The 19077-nt window shown below is 45.8% G+C and overlaps 1 protein-coding gene across 3 annotated transcripts in view; it reads left to right on the top strand.

Annotated features, from left to right (window-relative positions):
* Smad1 (SMAD family member 1) overlaps nucleotides 1-12118 on the top strand; it is a 66123-nt gene extending 54005 nt beyond the window's left edge. For all 3 annotated transcript variants that reach the window (XM_075976534.1, XM_075976536.1, XM_075976537.1), the window contains 2 exons: nucleotides 5088-5344; nucleotides 10743-12118. In XM_075976534.1, coding sequence (XP_075832649.1) covers nucleotides 5088-5344; nucleotides 10743-10886 — 401 coding nt within the window. In that variant the 3' untranslated portion in view covers nucleotides 10887-12118. The remainder of the gene's footprint in view (nucleotides 1-5087; nucleotides 5345-10742) is intronic.
* Nucleotides 12119-19077: the final 6959 nt, after the last annotated feature.

The following is a 19077-nucleotide window of genomic DNA, read 5'->3' as shown; positions in this document are numbered from 1 at the left end:
TGTCACGTGCACACCCCTCCTTATATAAACCGTGTAGTGTGTCCTGTCACGTGCACACCTCCTTATATAAACCGTGTAGTGTGTCCTGTCACGTGCACACACCTCCTTATATAAACCGTGTAGTGTGTCCCGTCACGTGCACACCCCTCCTTATATAAACCGTGTAGTGTGTCCTGTCACGTGCACACCTCCTTATATAAACCGTGTAGTGTGTCCTGTCACGTGCACACCTCTCCTTATATAAACCGTGTAGTGTGTCCTGTCACGTGCACACCCCTTATATAAACCGTGTAGTGTGTCCTGTCACGTGCACACCTCCTCCTTATATAAACCGTGTAGTGTGTCCTGTCACGTGCACACCTCCTTATATAAACCGTGTAGTGTGTCCTGTCACGTGCACACCCCTTATATAAACCGTGTAGTGTGTCCTGTCACGTGCACACCCCTTATATAAACCGTGTAGTGTGTCCTGTCACGTGCACACCTCCTTATATAAACCGTGTAGTGTGTCCTGTCACGTGCACACCTCCTTATATAAACCGTGTAGTGTGTCCTGTCACGGTCACACCTCTCCTTATATAAACCGTGTAGTGTGTCCTGTCACGTGCACACCTCTCCTTATATAAACCGTGTAGTGTGTCCTGTCACGTGCACACCCCTCCTTATATAAACCGTGTAGTGTGTCCTGTCACGTGCACACCTCCTTATATAAACCGTGTAGTGTGTCCTGTCACGTGCACACCCCTCCTTATATAAACCGTGTAGTGTGTCCTGTCACGTGCACACCCCTCCTTATATAAACCATGAAGTGTGTTCTGTCACGTGCACACCTCCTTATATAAACCGTGTAGTGTGTCCCGTCACGTGCACACCCCTCCTCATATAAACCATGAAGTGTGTTCTGTCACGTGCACACCTCCCCTTTCAAAGGCCCTGAGTCACAGCTACTGCAGAGTTTGTGTCACTGGTGAGCGACTCCCGAGAGGGCAGAGCCAGCACGTGTTAATGGTGGTGCTATTAAAAAGTAATTTTTTATCTGTGCATAGTTGAAACTGGACTCCAGACCCAGAGATAGTCAGGAGCGACTGTAATCAACTGGGTAGTGAATCTTAAGACACTGCTGGGGGTGGGCGTGAGCTGAACTCCTGAATCCCATCACTTAGAAGGCCCGAGGCAGCAGAAAATCAGGAGTTCAAAGCCAGGTTGGACCATATACATTGTGAGGTTCTGTCCAGTATGTAAATTCTAACTGATACAGCCATGCTAAGAGGGAAATTAATAATAACTAAATAGACAGTGAGTGCTAGAATACAAATATCATTTTGTAACTACTACAGTAAGGCTCACGTAAGAGTCATCTGTGCAAGCTGGGGAGGTGGCTCCGTGGGGAAAGGGGCTTGCACCATGCCTGACAAACTTAGTTCAATCTAGGACCACATGGTAGGAGAAACACACACACACATGATAGCCCAAAGCATATGCCTCACACAATCATACACACACATAGAACAAGCAAGTGTTATAAAAACGAAAGATCACTGGTGTGTGCAAAATACGAAGAAAAATTTTATGAGACTCGAGGTCTTTACATGTTTTAAAGTGTTTCTCCACAAACTGTTTTAGGCAAATAAAAACAATTGCAGAGCAAAAATTAATTCTACAGTGGATAAATCTACAGTCAGTAAACGGATCCATCCCCCTTCTTGACATCACTACTGAGAGCTGTATGGGTAGCTAATGCAGGGGAAGCAGAGGCAGGCAGATCTCTCGATTCCAGGCCAGCCAGAGCGACATAGTGAGACCCTGTCTCTAAATAAATAAATAAAGTGAAAACTGAAAGAATCAACATCTACATCAATGGATGAGGTAAAACAGTTATTTTAATAGGTGCTTAAGAGACGCTTGAGAAGATTTTTAAGATTTATTCTTAGATCCAAAGAGGAAACCTAACAACTGTTGAACTCGGTGAACATTTCCTTGGTATGACCAAAGGGAGCGGAGACAGAAATGACAACCCAAGGTGAAGTGGTAGAACTTAGGTTCGTAGTGCAGATGTCTGGACACCGCTGACGTTTCTGTCAATGCGTTTAGAATGGAAGAGTGTATATTTCATTAAATTTTAATGTGACTATTCCCCCCAAAGTAGTAAAAAGCCAAATGAGGAAAAAGAATTTCCTCTTTAAGAGGTTGGGAGGAAGTAAGGGTTCTGGGAATGCACTTAACGTCGCTCCAGATGCCCGACTGGTGGACTCTGTCCACTCGAGATGACAAAGAAGCCGAGGTTATTGTTAAGGAAGCTGAAACATTATGTGGACATCGTGACCAATGATAATATTCTTGGGATGGATTCTCAGAAGGAACCAGCAACTGTTGGTTACATACTTTGAGAAAGTTCTTACTAATTTGTACCTCCCATTAGACATAGACATGTGCTGTTTCCTTTCACGCTGGACAGGGCATGAGAGGATGTCACTATCTGTCTGTGTTATTCTGTTTATCTGGACAGTTGTATGACCATGTTCCCTGACCTGTTGCTGGTCACCAGCACAAGGCAACTTAAAGAAGAAAGGCTCATTTCTGCTCATGGTTCCATCCTGGCAGGGAAGCATGGTGACAGGAGGCACGGTGGCTAGGGCGGAAGCAGAGGACATATAGAGAGTGAACTGCAGATGGCTCAAGACTTTAACCCTCAAAGCTCTCCCACCGGGCTCTACAAGAGAGAGCAACTGCATATGCAGACAGCCTTTGTTCATTAAAGGGGTGGCTTAGTACTGTGCAAACATTTCAGGCAGATAGTCATTCTTTCTGTGTTACTTTGTGACTTAAATTAGGTTACAATGTGATTTTTTTTGTGCAGGCTGCATGATGTGGCGCCAGTATTACTTGAAAGGGAAAATAAGAATAGTTAAAAATTGTAATGGACAGCAACAAAAGAATGGGACATTAGGGCTAAAATAACCCTGTAAAACTTCAAGTAAACCAATCAGTGTGTAGACAAGACAGTGAAGTACAGTTGGACTCATATTGACATGTGAGGGTAAGGTTCGGGGACAACAGGGGCCGGTAGCCTCTCCGTGATCCTGCGTGCGTACACACGTGTGAGGGTCAGGTTCGGTGACAACAGGGGCCGGTAGCCTCTCCGTGATCCTGCGTGCGTACACACGTGTGAGGGTCAGGTTCGGTGACAACAGGGGCCGGTAGCCTCTCCGTGATCCTGCGTGCGTACACACGTGTGAGGGTAAGGTTCGGGGACAACAGGGGCCGGTAGCCTCTCCATGATCCTGCGTGCGTACAACGTGAGAGTGATAACGACAAACAGTTCCAAAGCTTGATGAGAATATATTTATATGAAAGGTAGTTTTCTACCTCACCAAAAATCATAAATTCAACTAAGGGATTTTAAACTTTTCTAGGTTGAAACATATATCTAAATCTATTTATGTGTCTGTCTACCTGTCTATCTATGTATCTATCTACACATGTACACACATATATAAAATGTTTAAAGTTTAAAGACAAAGGAAGAACAGGAAAATACAAAATAAATTATTTATATCTAGCCCTGAAGATGATTAAAGCCCACAACCCCAGTGTGCTTAATAGGTGAGTCGTCAAGACAGTGAGTTCACAAGAGACACCCAGATGGCCACTAAACAGAGAGTTTGCCCAGCCCCGTGTGCAAATTAAAATAATTTGTATTATTTTCCAGCTAGGAACACTTTGCTTTTGTTTAAGCTCAGGATCAGGAAGGGCTGGCATGGGCCAGATGATCACGGCACTTACACACTACTGGTATCGTCGTAAACCAACCCAAGCATTCTGGAAAGTCGTTTGGCAAAGTGATTCAAAGGCCTTCCATCCAGGCTTTTAACTTAGGAGTCTCTGTTATGGATATTGGTAAAAACCGTTCAGTGACATCAGTCATGACTGCCGTAACAGAAAATGAGTGTCACCACTGGTCGGCTGAGGGAGCCTGGTAGCAGTTCCGGCAACAAAGCCGCACAGAAATGTGAACGTTTACACCAGAAGCTTCAGTGACTGCAGAGCCGGACACAGTGCTGCAGACTATTAATTAACAAGCATTTTCCCTGTCACTGAAGGAATCTTAATATCTTCCACATCTTTGTATTTTCATATATTGTCTTAATTTTCTAAAATGAAAGTCATCTTTATTATGGGGAGAGGTGGGGTTTTTTTTCTTAAGTAGTTTTCTCTCTATTTTTTTCTCTTAAATACATTTCTCTGTATCGCTAAACAAAATGGATTTCTGCCACAGTGGGTAGAGCTGATTCTGCAGTCTTGTTAGCCCTGCGTGTCTGTAGAAATGCCACGTGGTGTTCCACAGACCGTCACAGTGCCTTTGCTACTACGCCATTCCAGGGTCACCTGCAGCTTAGCCAGAGGGTTCTTCTTCCTTCTAAAGATTTGTCTTTGTTTATTTCACGTGTGTGTATGTAACGGGCACGTAGCAGTCAGAGGACAGCCTTGAAGAGTTTGTTCTCTCCCCTGCCAGCTTCACTAGGAGGGAATCCAGGTCTCTGCCCCTTCTCTTGTGAGGGCAGGGTGTCGCCTAGACTCCGAGCATTCTAAGTTGTAAGAAGTTTTCAATTATTATTTTTAGTAGTTTGGTGAGCTCTTATTTTGCACAATACATTTTTTTTTCTATTTAAAAGGCTTTTGTTTTTAACTAGACCTCAAGTCTTACAGCTCCCAGTGGTAATTCTTCACCCTGGGTTTCATTCCTCCACGTTTATTAATCATCCCTTCTCTCTCTGAAGTTTAATGAACAATTTAGCCCTGTTCTAAACGCAGAAGATTTTAAACGTGCAGGATACCCCAGTCAGCTGCAGGTTTTATTGCGCTCTATTTTTAGAGTGCAAATATACTTTCAACTCCGGCCAAGTGGGACATTAAATACTTACAAAGTGAAAGTGTTATGCTTTATTATTTTTGAGAGACGTTGTTATTTCGTGAACACACTGGCTGACACAAGGGTAACATAGTTCCCCAAGTGTGTGTGTGTGTGTGTCAGAATGCCTGTGTGCAGAGCTACGTTGCCTCGGCTGACACGCTTTGTCCTGTCGCAGGGGTACACCTGTACTACGTTGGCGGAGAGGTGTATGCCGAATGCCTCAGCGACAGCAGCATCTTCGTGCAGAGTCGGAACTGCAACTACCATCATGGCTTTCATCCCACTACTGTCTGCAAGATCCCCAGTGGGTGTAGCTTGAAAATTTTCAACAACCAAGAGTTTGCTCAGCTGCTGGCACAGTCTGTGAACCATGGTTTCGAGACAGTGTATGAACTCACCAAAATGTGCACTATTCGAATGAGCTTCGTGAAGGTAAGCGGTGCCCACCCATCTCACAGTACACAAACCTGTGCCTGCCTGGTATATATTCCTAACACATCTAACAAGAGTGTCAGTGCCTAAGAGGTTGTCATGGAAACAGAGAGTCCTCTCCTCCCACCATGCAACTCCCAGAGATAGAACTCCTGTCTCCTGGCTTGGTGGCAGGCACCTTTATTCTCCCCTGAACCATCTTGCTATTCTTGGGCAAACTGAGGGTCTAATGTAGTCCAGGTAGTCTTTAGTTGGCTGGGGCTGTGGATGGGTTTGAGACACTGATCTGTCAGTTCCACATCGGGGGTAGCTAGGATTCTAGGACTATGTTCACCACTACCCCATCGCAGGGTCTCTGGTGTGCTAGGCCAGCCTCTCACCTGCTGTGCTAGGTCCCTGGCCCCATAGCTATTATAGACATACATACATACATACATACAACACGGGCCTTGAGTACATGATCATCCTGTGAGGCCAACTGAATAAATGCATCTCCATTCTCCTCCTTTGCTGCTGGTGCTGCTGGGGTGCCAGCACTAAGTGGTCGTAGTTCAACAGTCAGCATATGATTGTTTAGGGCCTCGGGGGGAGTGGGACTGTGGCACTTTGATTCCTGGACCCATGTGATACAGAGACAGAAGCAACTCCCTTGAGTTGTTCTCTGGCCTCCGCGTGTATACACACACCCACCCATACACACACACATACAGACACACACACAGAGCCGGGAGGGGAACAAATGTATCTAAGTAAGTGGAAAAGTTCATCACACTGGAAATTAGTTTTAATTGGTCATTTTTAAAACGTATTTCTAGTAAATCTTGTGTCTTACATATAATTCAGAAGTTAGCAAGGCCCTTGGCGTTCACTCGGAGTGTTCTGCAGTCTCAAAGAAAGGAGACCATTCAAGTCATTGCTTCTTATCTCTGTTCTCTTCTGCCACTAAGAAATGGAAGTTTTTAAGGTGCCATTGGAAAAGAATCTAAATGTGTATCTGGTGCCAGCATTTGTCTCTGGAGTCTGAAAGATGCTTTTTTAGCCCGCTTCACCTTGAGGAAGAGCGCTAATTACAACCCGGGGTGAGGCAGTCATCTCCCGTGCGCTGTCTTCAAAAGCTCCCGGACTTCTTGTTGGGCCTGTTTAGTGATGTGCTCATCGCTGGGGGTGATTCCAGATCAAAGGTTCCTTCCCTCCTTCTGGCCGAGCGTGGCACCTCTTTAACACTGAAGGAGGCCTTTCTTTACCCCGTAAAGAAGTTGGCCTCTATGTTGTGCGCAGACGTGACCACAGAGTTCTCCTTGTTCGTTATTCACAAGCGCCATTTAAATTTTGACTTAGCTTTTTGGCTCAGACAATTTTCAAAATGAGGCCAGCAGCTTGCCAAAGTGCTTTTTATTTGGAAGGAAGAACAACCCCTGAACGATTGTTTTAACTGGTTGAGGTGCAGGGCCTTTCTCAGCCCTGCTCTTGATCTGTAAGATAGGGCCGGGTGGAATCGGGACCTTGGTAATTATTCACAAGATCACTTGATGGGGCTTTGATTATAGAATTTTTGAGGACGCTTTGGCTCATGTGCTCCAGTAAGCTTTCTCCTGCATCCATTTCCTACTGATTATATAACTAACAGGTAGTGTTTCTTTATATAGCTAAAAACAACCTTTAGTATAAAGTATTTAACGATTTATTCTTTTATCAGTGTGTGTGTGTATACCCATGGAGACCAGAAGAGGGTGTCACATCTCTTGTAGAAGGAGTGACAACAGTTGTGAGCCCTTGTGGGTTCCTGGAACCGAACTCAGGTCATTTGGAACAGCAGCAAGTACCCTTAACTGACAAACCATCTCTTCAGCCCAAAGCTACAAATTCAAAGTCTGTTGACATTGTTCTTTCAGCAAGTACTTTACCACTATTCCAAAAAGACAATACAAAGTGAGAAAAAGACGCATCTAAAGTCTCTGGCTCCGAGATGCATGTGAACAGCTCTCAATGAGTTTAATAAGAGCACAGCATTGAAAGAATTTAGTATGTATTAGCATGGAGGACTGTCCAAGTTGTGATGGACATGGTTGGGGGGTTTAGGATGGACAAATCCTACTAAAAACGTGGCAGTGGACTAGAGAAATGGCTCAGCAGTTAAGAGCATTTGCTGCTCTTACAGAGGACCGGAGTCCTGTTTTCAGCACCCACATCAGGCAGCTCATACTTGCATCTAACTCCACTTGGAAAATCCTGACACCTTCTGTCCTCCATAGGTACCTGCATACACATACGCGTAGTAAATAATAAATGTTTTTAAGCTCGGTAACTGTAACACAACCGTCACCACACAGCAGGAAATTGTGTGTTGGCAGCAGAGCTTTACAGACTTTCTGTAGCTCTGCGCTGCCGTGAGGGAGCCTGGCTCTGCCTGGCCTCCCAGTCTCCTGGAGAAACGAAGCGTAGCATCTTACTCACGTCAATAGGCCACCTCGTCTTGTTTTCGAGATGACTTTGGGTGTTAATAAAAAATTAAACTTTATGAATGTTAAAAGCCAATCCCTCCCTATCTGAAAAACCCCAATCAGTTTGGCAAAGAGAACGTAGAGCTTCTGCCTCATGTTGGCCGTCCTGGATGTCAGAGGTCGGATGGTAAGCACCTGCCTTCAGAGAACCCAGTGTCTGCAAGGCAGACCTGTATGGTAACTGTTGCCGTTGACTCTCCAAGCCCAGGGAGCTACGTGCACATACATATGTGGGTGGAATTCATGTGCCCCGGTTTTGTCTTCACAGTTCTCATATTCAGACGTAATCTTTAAAACTGCTGAAGAAGGTTTATAGCAGAGGTCAGGAGACCCTGGTAGCTACTGTTCCTTACAAACAAGAATCAAGTGGAAATCTGAGTTTCTTATCACTTACACCAACACCACTGTTTGTTTTTCAACGTAAGACAGAGTCTCCCTGTGTAATCCAGTTAGCCTCAAGTTCAGTGCAGCCCAGACTGACCCTGAAGTCGCCATCCTCCTGCCTCCACCTCCCACTAGTGCTAAGATTGCGGGATTACGGTACATCCTGTCACCTGGTTTCCATGGTGACATCTGTGGAGCGTTACTGTCCTAACCAGTCATTCTGAAGCTGTGGAGCAAGCCACCTTCCTGGTTAGATGAATGACAGAACCCGCTGCTTCAACGCAGCGACCAGGTCTCAGAAGAACTTTGGGGGTGTGCAAACTGTTCTCCTGTCAGTTTCACTTGAGACTGGAGGATCAAGAGGTCTGTGCTGTTGACAGGTAGAATTTCATCTGCCAGAGTGGGGAAGAAACATCAGTCTGTCTGACGTCACCTTTACCATATTTGTAAAGGGAGAATTTAATGATAGCTTTAACAGGGCTGGGGATGTCTGTGGTGATGTGTGTTGCTTAGCTTGAGACAGGCCTTGGGTTTCATTCCCAATGTCACAGAAATGGTTGTTAGAAGGGAACCAAGCATGGAAGCCCATACCTGTAATCCCAGCAAATGGGAGGCTGAGGCCCAAGGAGCCACAGATTTGCAGGCAGCTGGGACTATGTAGTGAATTTCAGGCTGGGCTGTAGAGTAAAACTCTGTCTGAAAGAAAAATAGATGGGGGCCAAGGAGATTGTTGAGTCAGCGAAATGCTTCCCGTGCATCTGTGAGGACCTGAGTTTGGATCCCCAGCATCCATTTCAAAAATTAAAAAATGCCAAGGTGAGATGACTTGGTGGGTAGAGCCACTCACTGCACAGCTTGGCCACCCGAGTTCAGTCTCCAGGAAACATGCTGTATGACGTTGTTCTTCGGGAGACGTGAACAAACATCTGCTCACCCCAGACAGGGGACCAATACACACCAAAGTATGGATGGGTACCTCTGAAGTCCATGAACAAACATCTGCTCACCCGAGACAGGGGACCAATACAGACCAAAGTATGGATGGATACCTCTGAAGTCTAGCTTGTGAGCCATTGAGTTTTATTGGGGTTACTTAGAGAAATAGAAATGACTCAAAGACAGCTAATTCACTATGTAATATGCAGACAGCTCACCAGACTGGAGTGTGTCTTTTCCCAGCTCAGCTGGTCTGCGCCTCTTCTAGACAGTTTGCCTAGCCTGTCTTCCAGGCAGCACAGCTGGTCTGAGTGTCTCGGCAGACCTTACTGCTCATATCAGCTTGGGGAGGAAGGGGACTCGTGAATCTGGTCAGTTCCGGGGACTTCCACAAGCTTTTGAGTTGTTTGCTTCCTGAGTTTTAAGGAGTTTGCCTAAGTAGGATGGAATGTTTCACTTCGCCTTAGAACATTGGGCATTTATGGAGCTTCCCTCTAAGACAGAAGGTTGGATCCTTGAAGAAATTGCTACATAACATGTATAAAGGGAGGAAGAGAAACCCAGCTTCCCAGAGCGGTTCTCTGAGCTCCAGAAGCACACACATACATGCAACAACTACAAAAGCTGGGTGCAGTCCTGTGTGGAATCCCATGTAGGAGTCAGGTCTAGCCTGATTGGAAAAAGCCCTAGGTTCAGCAAGAGACCTCATCTCAGAAAATACAGTGGAGTGTGATTGAAAAAGACAACCGGTGTTGATCTGTGTCCTCTCCAGGCATGACAGACAGATAAAGGGGCAAGAGATTGCTCAGTTAAGGGTGTAGCACTCTTACAGGGGTTCTGGGTTCAGTTCCCAGCATCCAGCTGAGGTGGTTTACAGCAGCCTATAACTTCAGCTCTAGGGGATCCAACTCCTTTCTAGACGCCACAGGTATCACATCCATACATAAAGCCATACTCATGTACATACATATATACACAAATTTTAAAATATTAGGAAAAATAAAGCCAGGTTTGATAGCACATGCCTTTAATTCCAGTGCCCGGGAATCAGACAAGTAAGCTCTGAGTTTGAGGCCAGCCTGGGCTACATAGGGAGTTCAGGCCGGCCAGGGCTACATAGCAAGAACATGTTTTAAAAGTATAAGTAAATAAAGTATTAACAATGTAGTGGGAAATATTTAAAATATCTTTATTCAAACAACTATTGAATATATTTAAATTTTTTGATTACCCAAGACTAGTGGGTATTTATTTATTTATTTGAAACAAGGCTCATTCTGGCCTGGAACTCACAGAAATCTGCCTGATTCTGCCTCCCAAATGCTGGATTAAAGATGTGTGCCACCCCACTAGACAGAATGGGTGGTCTGGGGTCCTTGGATAGACTTTGAATGGTCAGTGTCCATGGCCAAAAATTACCCACCAAATTACCCATTCATTTGTGGTGTGTTTGTTTTCCTTGTGGGCCATAGCCACGAGTCCAGACAGAATTCCATGAACTGACTATGATCTTTTTACTTAGGAGGCTGAGTCACCCAGATAAGGGCATTAATGACTCTGTGTTTTCCTTTTCCTAGGGTTGGGGAGCTGAATACCACAGGCAGGATGTTACTAGCACCCCCTGCTGGATTGAGATACACCTGCATGGCCCTCTCCAGTGGCTGGATAAAGTTCTTACCCAAATGGGTTCGCCCCACAATCCTATTTCATCGGTGTCTTAAAGGGCCCCGGGCTCTGTGTCTTGCAAACTGTTGAGCCGTGCATGTACTTGAAGGATGGGATATGTCAGATGGGATGAAGACCTGACAAGGAACCTTGATCATACTTGACCTCTGTGACCAACTGTTGGCTTGAGAAGGTGACAGACCTGGGTAACGTGCTGTTGACATCAAGAACCTGTTCGGTTTACATCGTGACACCCTGTTGTGTAATCAACTGAAATGCTGACTTTTAGCAGGACTTTTGTCTATAGTTAAAAAAAGGGATGGCCAAGCCAGGGACAGATTATCTATTAGAAGAAGAAGAAAAAGAACGCTCCTACGCAATCCTTTCATTTGGAGTGTCTGGCAGAACGTTACGCGAAGAATCAGCCTTTCCGAAGTGTGCTTTTCATCGGGTCCCGAGCCCACACCGAATCATCTTCCCGTGGGCTCTCATCGTATTTTAAAACTATTTGTTTAGAAATGAATGGGGTTGTGTTTGTTTTTAAAGTAACGGTTAATCTATGACATACACAGTAGTCTTTCTAAAACTGTATGCTCACTACTGCTGCCAGGACGTCGTCGGGTGTGTGCTCTTTGCTAAACGTGTGTACAGAGTATTTGGAGGTTATGAATAGTCCACATGGCTAGCGGATCTAGAAAGCATTTGAGGGGCGGGGTGGGGGGAGGAAATGACAGCCGCAGAGACTACACCGTAGAGTCCAGTTCGTCGCGTTCAGTGAGCAAACTGGTGTCTGAATTTGCTGTGTTCCAGTTTTCTCTTAGAGTTTTATCTGACTTTTTTCTTTCCTTCTATCTCCTCTGCTCCACAAGGCAGTTAAGCAGCTGGTTGATCCCTGGAACTGTGAGAGCAAATGAATAATTCCTTTTATTTGCAGATCTGCAGGCTGTGTGTTTCAGCACCCAGGACATGGAAAGCTTGAACTTACTGAGCAGTTTTTACGGAGTTTACAATACAGACATAGGCTTTAATTTCCAGATAAATTGTTTGCCAAACCTACTAGCGCTCTTCACCCTGCACAGGTTTAAAGAAGGTCCCTATTGGAATCCATTTCAAACGCTTTTATTTTGTTTTGTTTTCTTTTGTACTGTTTGGTTTTGTTTTCTTCTGCTAACTTTTCTATTCTCCTCTGCTCTTCCCCATTGAGTACCCTTTTATTCCAGCTCTAGCGGGTTTTCTCTACTGGAAAATTTTAAATAAACCTGTCATTATTGCTTACTTTGATTAAAAATGTGTGTCATTTTCTTTTCCTTGCATGTTAAAATTTTGGATAAGACCAGGTGATCTTTTGAGTACTCTCTGCCAGATACAAAAAGCTCAATTAGCACCGTGAAGACATGGAACCTGACTTTCTAAAAAGGCAGAGTGATTTAAAATCAGAAGAGAAAGGGACCATAACACTGGTGTGGGGGGGATTATGATAAAACAATAAAATCTAAATGTGTAAACTTGAACATTTTTTTTTTGAGGGAGGGGTATGTACCATGGTGCGACCATTCAGGTTAGAAGGTAGCTGGTAGGGCTGGTTCCTCCTCCATGATGGGAATTTCAAAGGTCAAACAGGTTCCTGGGCTGGGCAGCAAACACCATTACCCACTGAGCCATCTCACCGGCCCACAGATGGGTAAGCTGTTTATTGTAAGGAACTTCGGCAGCATAGTTACTGATGGATGCCCTTAGTTAACCGGAAGTGTAGATTCCTGAACCAAAGGCACACGTGTAGGGTGACCGTGGGAGAATATAGCCAGTGTGGGCCAAGAACCAAAACTGCACAGGAGCACAGGATGGCCTTTGTGCCGTTTTATTGAGATAAGGTGCTGATCTCTCTCCTACCGAGGGAATTTTTAAAAATGTGTTTGAAAAAGCAACAGTTTGAGGTTGTTAAGTTTTCTAACCACATAAATGCCACTGTTTCACCTCACGTTCTCTCCTGGACTTGGTACGCAGCCCCAAAATTTTAGGATCTGTTGCCTGTCACCACTTGAAGTCCACTTTAGAATGTCTTACTCCCCACCTACTGAAACTACAAAACATATCCCCATAAACAATGACCGGGCCCAAATTTCTGCTTCTTGTCGTTGCCTCTAACACCGTCAGTGTCACGCAGAGAAAGCCTGGGCCCAGAGGCCTACACTGTGACCGTGTCCTTTCTGTCTTTGCTGGGCCACTTAGCTTCCATGGGCCTCTCCATGTTTGTTGATTAAGTCACACTCTTGAGCCAGGGATCACTCAGCTAAAGGTATGAATACCCTAGAAATGCCCCACACATACAGGAGCCGCCTTTTCTTGAACCTTCTGTAGTCTGTGTTTTCCATTGGACTGTATCGTTCCTTGTGCCAGTGACCAGGATTAGTGGATGACAAGATAGATTTTTGGTTATTATTATTATTGTTATTATTATTATTAAGCTGGACTGGGGAGAGGGCCCAGCAGGTAGAAGCCAGATGTGAGGATCAGAGTTTACACCCCTAACACCCAAGCCCACCTGAGAAGGCAGAGACAGGCTCCCTTGAGCAAGTTGACATGGACATTAGCCATATCCGTGAGCTTTAGGTTTGGCTGAGAGACCCTGCCTCAAAGAATAAGGTAAAAGATCCATCAGAAATGATCCAACCATCAGTCTTGGGCCTCCACATGAATGCATGCACACACATACCACATCCACACACCATATACCCATGAAAAAAGCAAATGAGAAATAAAGTTTCCACTAAGAATGATTTATAACTGGAGATTGTCTGATAATATAGAGCTCAGTTCAAGAGTTCTCCCCTTTCCTGGTGGAAAGCCGCTTTCACTGTTCTCGAGTTCCTTTGGTGGTTGTTGGGCAGTTGTGAGTTGGTGTTACACCATTGGTGCCTTGAAAATGAGCTGGATAAAACACAAAGATCATCCCGTCCATTGAGACCTACTAGATGAAGACCCTGGGGTGTGCCATGTGGTGTGAAAAAAGGCCGTTCTTGATTAAAGGAAATGATATGGAATTCTAGTAAAATCTTAATGAAAAAAACATTCTCAATCTGCCATAGGAGGTTAATGAGCAAGTCTGGGAATATTTTGTTAAAGGAATAAGAAAAATCAAAGCAACTGTTTGTCTAGATAACAGGAAAACAGATGAAGCTCAAGAAAATGACAAAGGGGATGTGAAGTGTTTCTGACACTCGGTAGCCGAGCTGAGGAGCAGTGAGAGCCTTGGCCCGGCCACCTCCGGCATGTGACAGAATTGGAGCTCCAGCCCTGGCCTCACCAGCCAAGTCCCTGCCCTTCGTGCACGTGCTCCCTCGTCTGTAAGATGGAGATGGTCACACTCACCTCACTGGGTCATATGCAAAGCTCTTAGAACTCTTCAGTAAATGATTAAATCTGCCTGGGAAAGACCTTTGATTCAGCTGCATTGCCTTTGATGGAGTAAGAGTCAGATCCTGTCCACAGGAGCCTATGGACTACCAGGAGGATGCTGGCAGGTTACATATACCCAGGTCTCTGCCGTGGGCACCAGGCCAGGAGCATCCCGACCTCACCTCAGTTCTCTTCCTTACAACAACATAGGAGATAACTACCCCACCCCAGCTCTTGCTGTCCCTTGCTGAAATAAATGATTACGATGGCCAGTGTGTAAAGAGAAGCAGTTTATTCTTAGCTCACTGTGTGGAGGTGATTCATGACTTGATGAGGCAGACTTCTTGCCTTCAGACCTCTGTCAGGGACAGAGAGGGAGCAATGTGTCATGACAGGAGCATGGGGCAAAAATGAACTAACTGCTCACCTCGTGGCTGAGCAGCAAGGGAGATGGGGGATTGGTGTCGCCCACTCTCCCTTTGAAAGCATGCCCAATGGCCCGAAGACCTCCAACTAATTCCCACCTCTCAAAGTCTTCCCCATCTCCTGATAGGGGAATTCTGCAAGCTAAGCCTTTGACACAATAGACCACTGAGTGGCTGTTCTGAAATGCTGTCCTCTAAGCGTAACAGCCATTACCACCTTAAACAGAACAGCTCTGACTGCCTGCAAGAAACTCCCAAAGTCAGGTCTGTGATGTTCTCTTCTAGGGAGTGAAGAGTCCTCAGACCTTCTCCTGAGATTTTAGCCACTCCTTCCTGACCCTCCATCCCAGCTTTAGGTAATTCTGCCCAAGTTGTGTGTGGTCTTGGTTGCTGCTTCAGTAGAGATAAGAGTGTGGAAGGCTACTGAAGTCAAGCCACCCCATCTACGCAGCCGTGAGAGTCATCCACCATGGGGTGAGGCTTCAGGAATGTGGCTGTTTACTGGTTACCCGTGCTCCTCTAAGTAACCTCCCATGGTGTTCTGTAAATAAGGACAGTGGACGCGCTGCTTCCCCAAACTTGATGTGACTGGAGTCATTCTGCCTGTCGCTGGTTCCATCGCTGAGGCAAGGAGACATGTGTGCACACCTCCCTGGGAAAAGATCATACGACGATGATGTTTAAGATCAAAACTACACATCATTTTTTAAAATATAAATAGACAAGCTTAGCTATTTTGTCCAAAGTCGCCTGGTGTAAACATAAACTTAATGCAAAATAAGAAGATAACAAGAGAAGAAATCAGGTTGAATTTTGTTGAAGGGAGATAGATAAAGGTTTTACAGAGGAAGTGGCATTTAAGATTGAACATTTGGATAATTGGAAAAACACTTAGGTAGAAGAGTCAGATCAGAAGTGTCTGTGGTGCGCTTATTGTTTGGTTTGACTCCCTAAAAATGCACCCTAGTCCTTGGGGATGCCGCTGCAATGTCTGCATGCTAGCTAGAGATCATACAGGCAAAAGATTGGTGAGGGAAAGCGTGGATACAAGGCCAACGATGGCCAAGTACAAGTAGGAGATGGAGGTGCATTTGGGGCCAGTAAGTGTAGTGTAGACAGACAGGAGCCGTGCCATTAATGATCTTGGGTACATTAGACTGAAGGATGGGAAGATTTACCTCCGATGAGTCTAGCCCCAAGATTGACGAGATCACTTGAGGATCAGACATGCACCCATTATGCAGCTCCACAGAAGGACCCCAGAAAGGAATAGAGAAGAACCACAGAAAGCAGGTTTTCTGTGAACACGGTTTGATTTACAGAAGGGCAAGGCCTGAGAATAAACAGGAATTGCAAAGCCATTGCTGACCTGTGAGTTTTTGGGCGTCTGTTTGCTTCTTTTCCAATCACTGTGATAAAATATAGAGATGAAATAACCTATGGAAGAAAGGTCTTATTTTAACTCACAGTCGAGTTACGAGAAAATCAAGGCAGTAGCTTGTAGCCACGGGTTACATGGCACCCACAACCAGGAACAGAGGCCATGCAGGCAATGCTGTATACAGCTCAGCTCCCTTTCTCCATTCATATAATCCAGGCTCCCAGCCAGGGAATGAAGCCGCCCACAGTGGGTGTCCCTTGCCTCCTACTACCACAGAGTCAGGCGAGAGGCAGAGCAGACTCAGCAGTTATTGCAGGCGTTAGGAGATCTTCATATGCCCTCCCAGGACCAGGGAGATGCAATCATCTGGAACGCTGCGCTGTCTCTGCTTCATTGGCGCCGGTCATCTGATGTCATGGCACCATCAATCTCCGGGTTCCAAGGCAGGCTCCCGATTGGCTGAAGGGGAAGTTACCAAGGGGGTTCCTCCCAGGCAGTCACAACTGTTTTTAGCTGGTTGTTGGCCTCCTCTTACAAGTGGGCATGTCTTTCCACCTCAATGAACACAATCCCCCACAGACATGTTCATGTGCCCACCTCCTGTGAGGTGGACAATTAACCAAGCATTGGGGACAGAGCAGCTGTGGTACATAACCAACGTGTAAAGGTTTGGAGTCTGAGCTGAAAGGAGTGGAAACCGAATATTTGAGTCCAAGGGTTTGGTGACGAGGAGACAAAGATGGGGAAGAGAATGGCAGCTGGAAGATGAGTAGACAGAAGAAGGGTTGTGCTGGGACAGGTGCTGTGAGCACAGCTGTGGGCTATCTGTCTCCCTGGCAAGCCAGCCACATGTTGAAGGAGCTGCAGGCTGCATTCCCACCCGGCTCCTGGGTGCCTGGCTAGCTTATGCCCCTAAATAACAACACACAAATTGTATTCATTTAAACACTGCTTGGCCCATTAGCTCTAGCCTCTTACTGGCTAACTCTCACATCTTGATTAATCCATTTCTATTAATGTGTGTAGCACCACGAGGTGGTGACTTACCAGGAAGATTCTACCCTACGTCCATCTTGGGTGGGAGCTTCATTGCATCTGACCCAGAGAGGAGAGGCATGGCGGTTGCTTCACTTCCTCCCAGCATTCTGTTCTGTCTACTCCACCCACCTAAGGGCTGGCCTGTCAAATGGGCCAAGGCAGTTTCTTTATTAACCAATGAAAGTAACTCCTCCATCATCCACAGGAATGGGTGAAGGTTGAGCTGAAGGCAGGCAAGTCAGAGAAGCTGCTGCAGGGAGAAGGCGCCCACTAGTGAGCAAACAACACAGTCTCAGGAAGTGTTGTGTGCATTGCTGAGGTGGGTACTTGGCCTGCTGTTGATCCATTTCCACAGCTGAAGCCGAGCATCAGAGGATAAGAATGTAGTCAAGTGCCTAGAGCTGTAACATGAGGGCCTGCTTGTTGGGGTTTCTGTCCTGCCCAGTTCCTACAGCCGGTAAGCCCCAAAGAAAATTCACACAGAGAGTCTATATTAATTACAAACTGATTGGCCCATTAGCTCAGGCTTCATATTAGCTCTTATAACTTATATTAACCCATTATTCTTGTCTATGTTAGCCACATGGCTCGGTACCTTTTTCAGCAGGGTAGGTCACATCTTCCTTCTTCCATGTCTGGGCAGGACTAGGGAGAAATGGGCTTCCTCCTTCCCAGAATTCTCTTGTTCTCATTGCCTCACCTCTACTTCCTGTCTGGTTGTCCCGCCTATACTTCCTGCCTGGCTACTGGCCAATCAGCATTTATTTAAAACATAACTGATTGACAGAACACAGAATTGTCCCGCACCATAGAGTTGAGGTTGACAGAGCAGTCCTGGGGAAATTCGAGCAAATGACAATCCTTACCCTCATAGGGAGGATACCTGGGTAGCTGTATTGCTTGTCTTCATCATACAGTGACCATGCCTGACTTAATCTCATTGCTGTGGTCAAAGACCTGCTGAAAGCAGCTTGAGAAAAGAGGGCTTGTGGCTCATAGCTCCAAGTCATAGTCCACCGCAGTGGGTAAGGCCTGGTGACAGGTGCCCGAGGCAGCTGGTCACACACCCTGCGTCTGCAGGCGGAAAGTGGAGAGCAATGAATTCTGGTGCTCGGCTCACTTTCTCGTTTTTATTCAATCGAGGACCCCAACCCAGGGATGCTGCTGTCCACATTTAGGGTGGGTCTCCCAATTAACCTAATAGGATAACCTTCACAGGCATGCCCAGAGATTCGTTGCCACGGTGCTTCTAAATCCCATTAAGTTGAAGTGAAGACTAAGTATTAACAACTCCCAAAATAATTTTTTTTTAAAGAACAGTGAGTTATATATTGCAGAAGACTGTCCACAAACTCACTGTGTGGCTAAGGATGACCTTGAACTTCTGATCCTCCTGTCTCCACCTTCCGAATGCTGGGGTTACAGATGTGGGCCACCATTCCCTAGTTACGTGATTTAGGGGATGCCTGGATCAATCCTGAGCAGAGACACTCCACTACACCCTTTGCTCACAACTGCCACCATTGGCTTCAGAGTCAGCCAGCCGAACCTCCAGAACTGCAGTCTCTTGGGCTCCGCTCATCTCTCCCCTCACTGAATTTGCAGTCCTCAGCCTGTGTGTGTCGCCTTCACCACCCCTTAAGCCATTCGCCCCTCTGCAGTTCTACATCCCAAATTCTCCCTCTCCCTTTGTAGGCAAGGATTTATTTTGGTTGTGTAATCTGACCTCCTCTGGTCAAGACATGGAAGTCTTCTATTCTGCTTCTGGAAGTGTAGGATCCGTAACTAGGTGATCTGGCAGCTGCCTTGCCATGGGTGACTGCCTAAATCCACACCACATTCTACTGTCACCAGTCATCACATATAAATAACCCACTTGTATCTAGTAAGATCTATTAACTTGTCCCTACCAATGCTCTTATCCCGTCCTGGACTTGGCTCTTGCCTAAATAGAGTTAGAAGCTTAAGTCAGTGTAGGACCTGCTTTCCTGGAGGAAGGAGACAATG

Source organism: Microtus pennsylvanicus, chromosome 6, assembly GCF_037038515.1.
Source record: "Microtus pennsylvanicus isolate mMicPen1 chromosome 6, mMicPen1.hap1, whole genome shotgun sequence".
Lineage (NCBI taxonomy): Eukaryota > Metazoa > Chordata > Mammalia > Rodentia > Cricetidae > Microtus > Microtus pennsylvanicus.
Note: the sequence above shows the minus strand (reverse complement) of the source record. Positions and strands in the feature narration are given on the sequence as shown.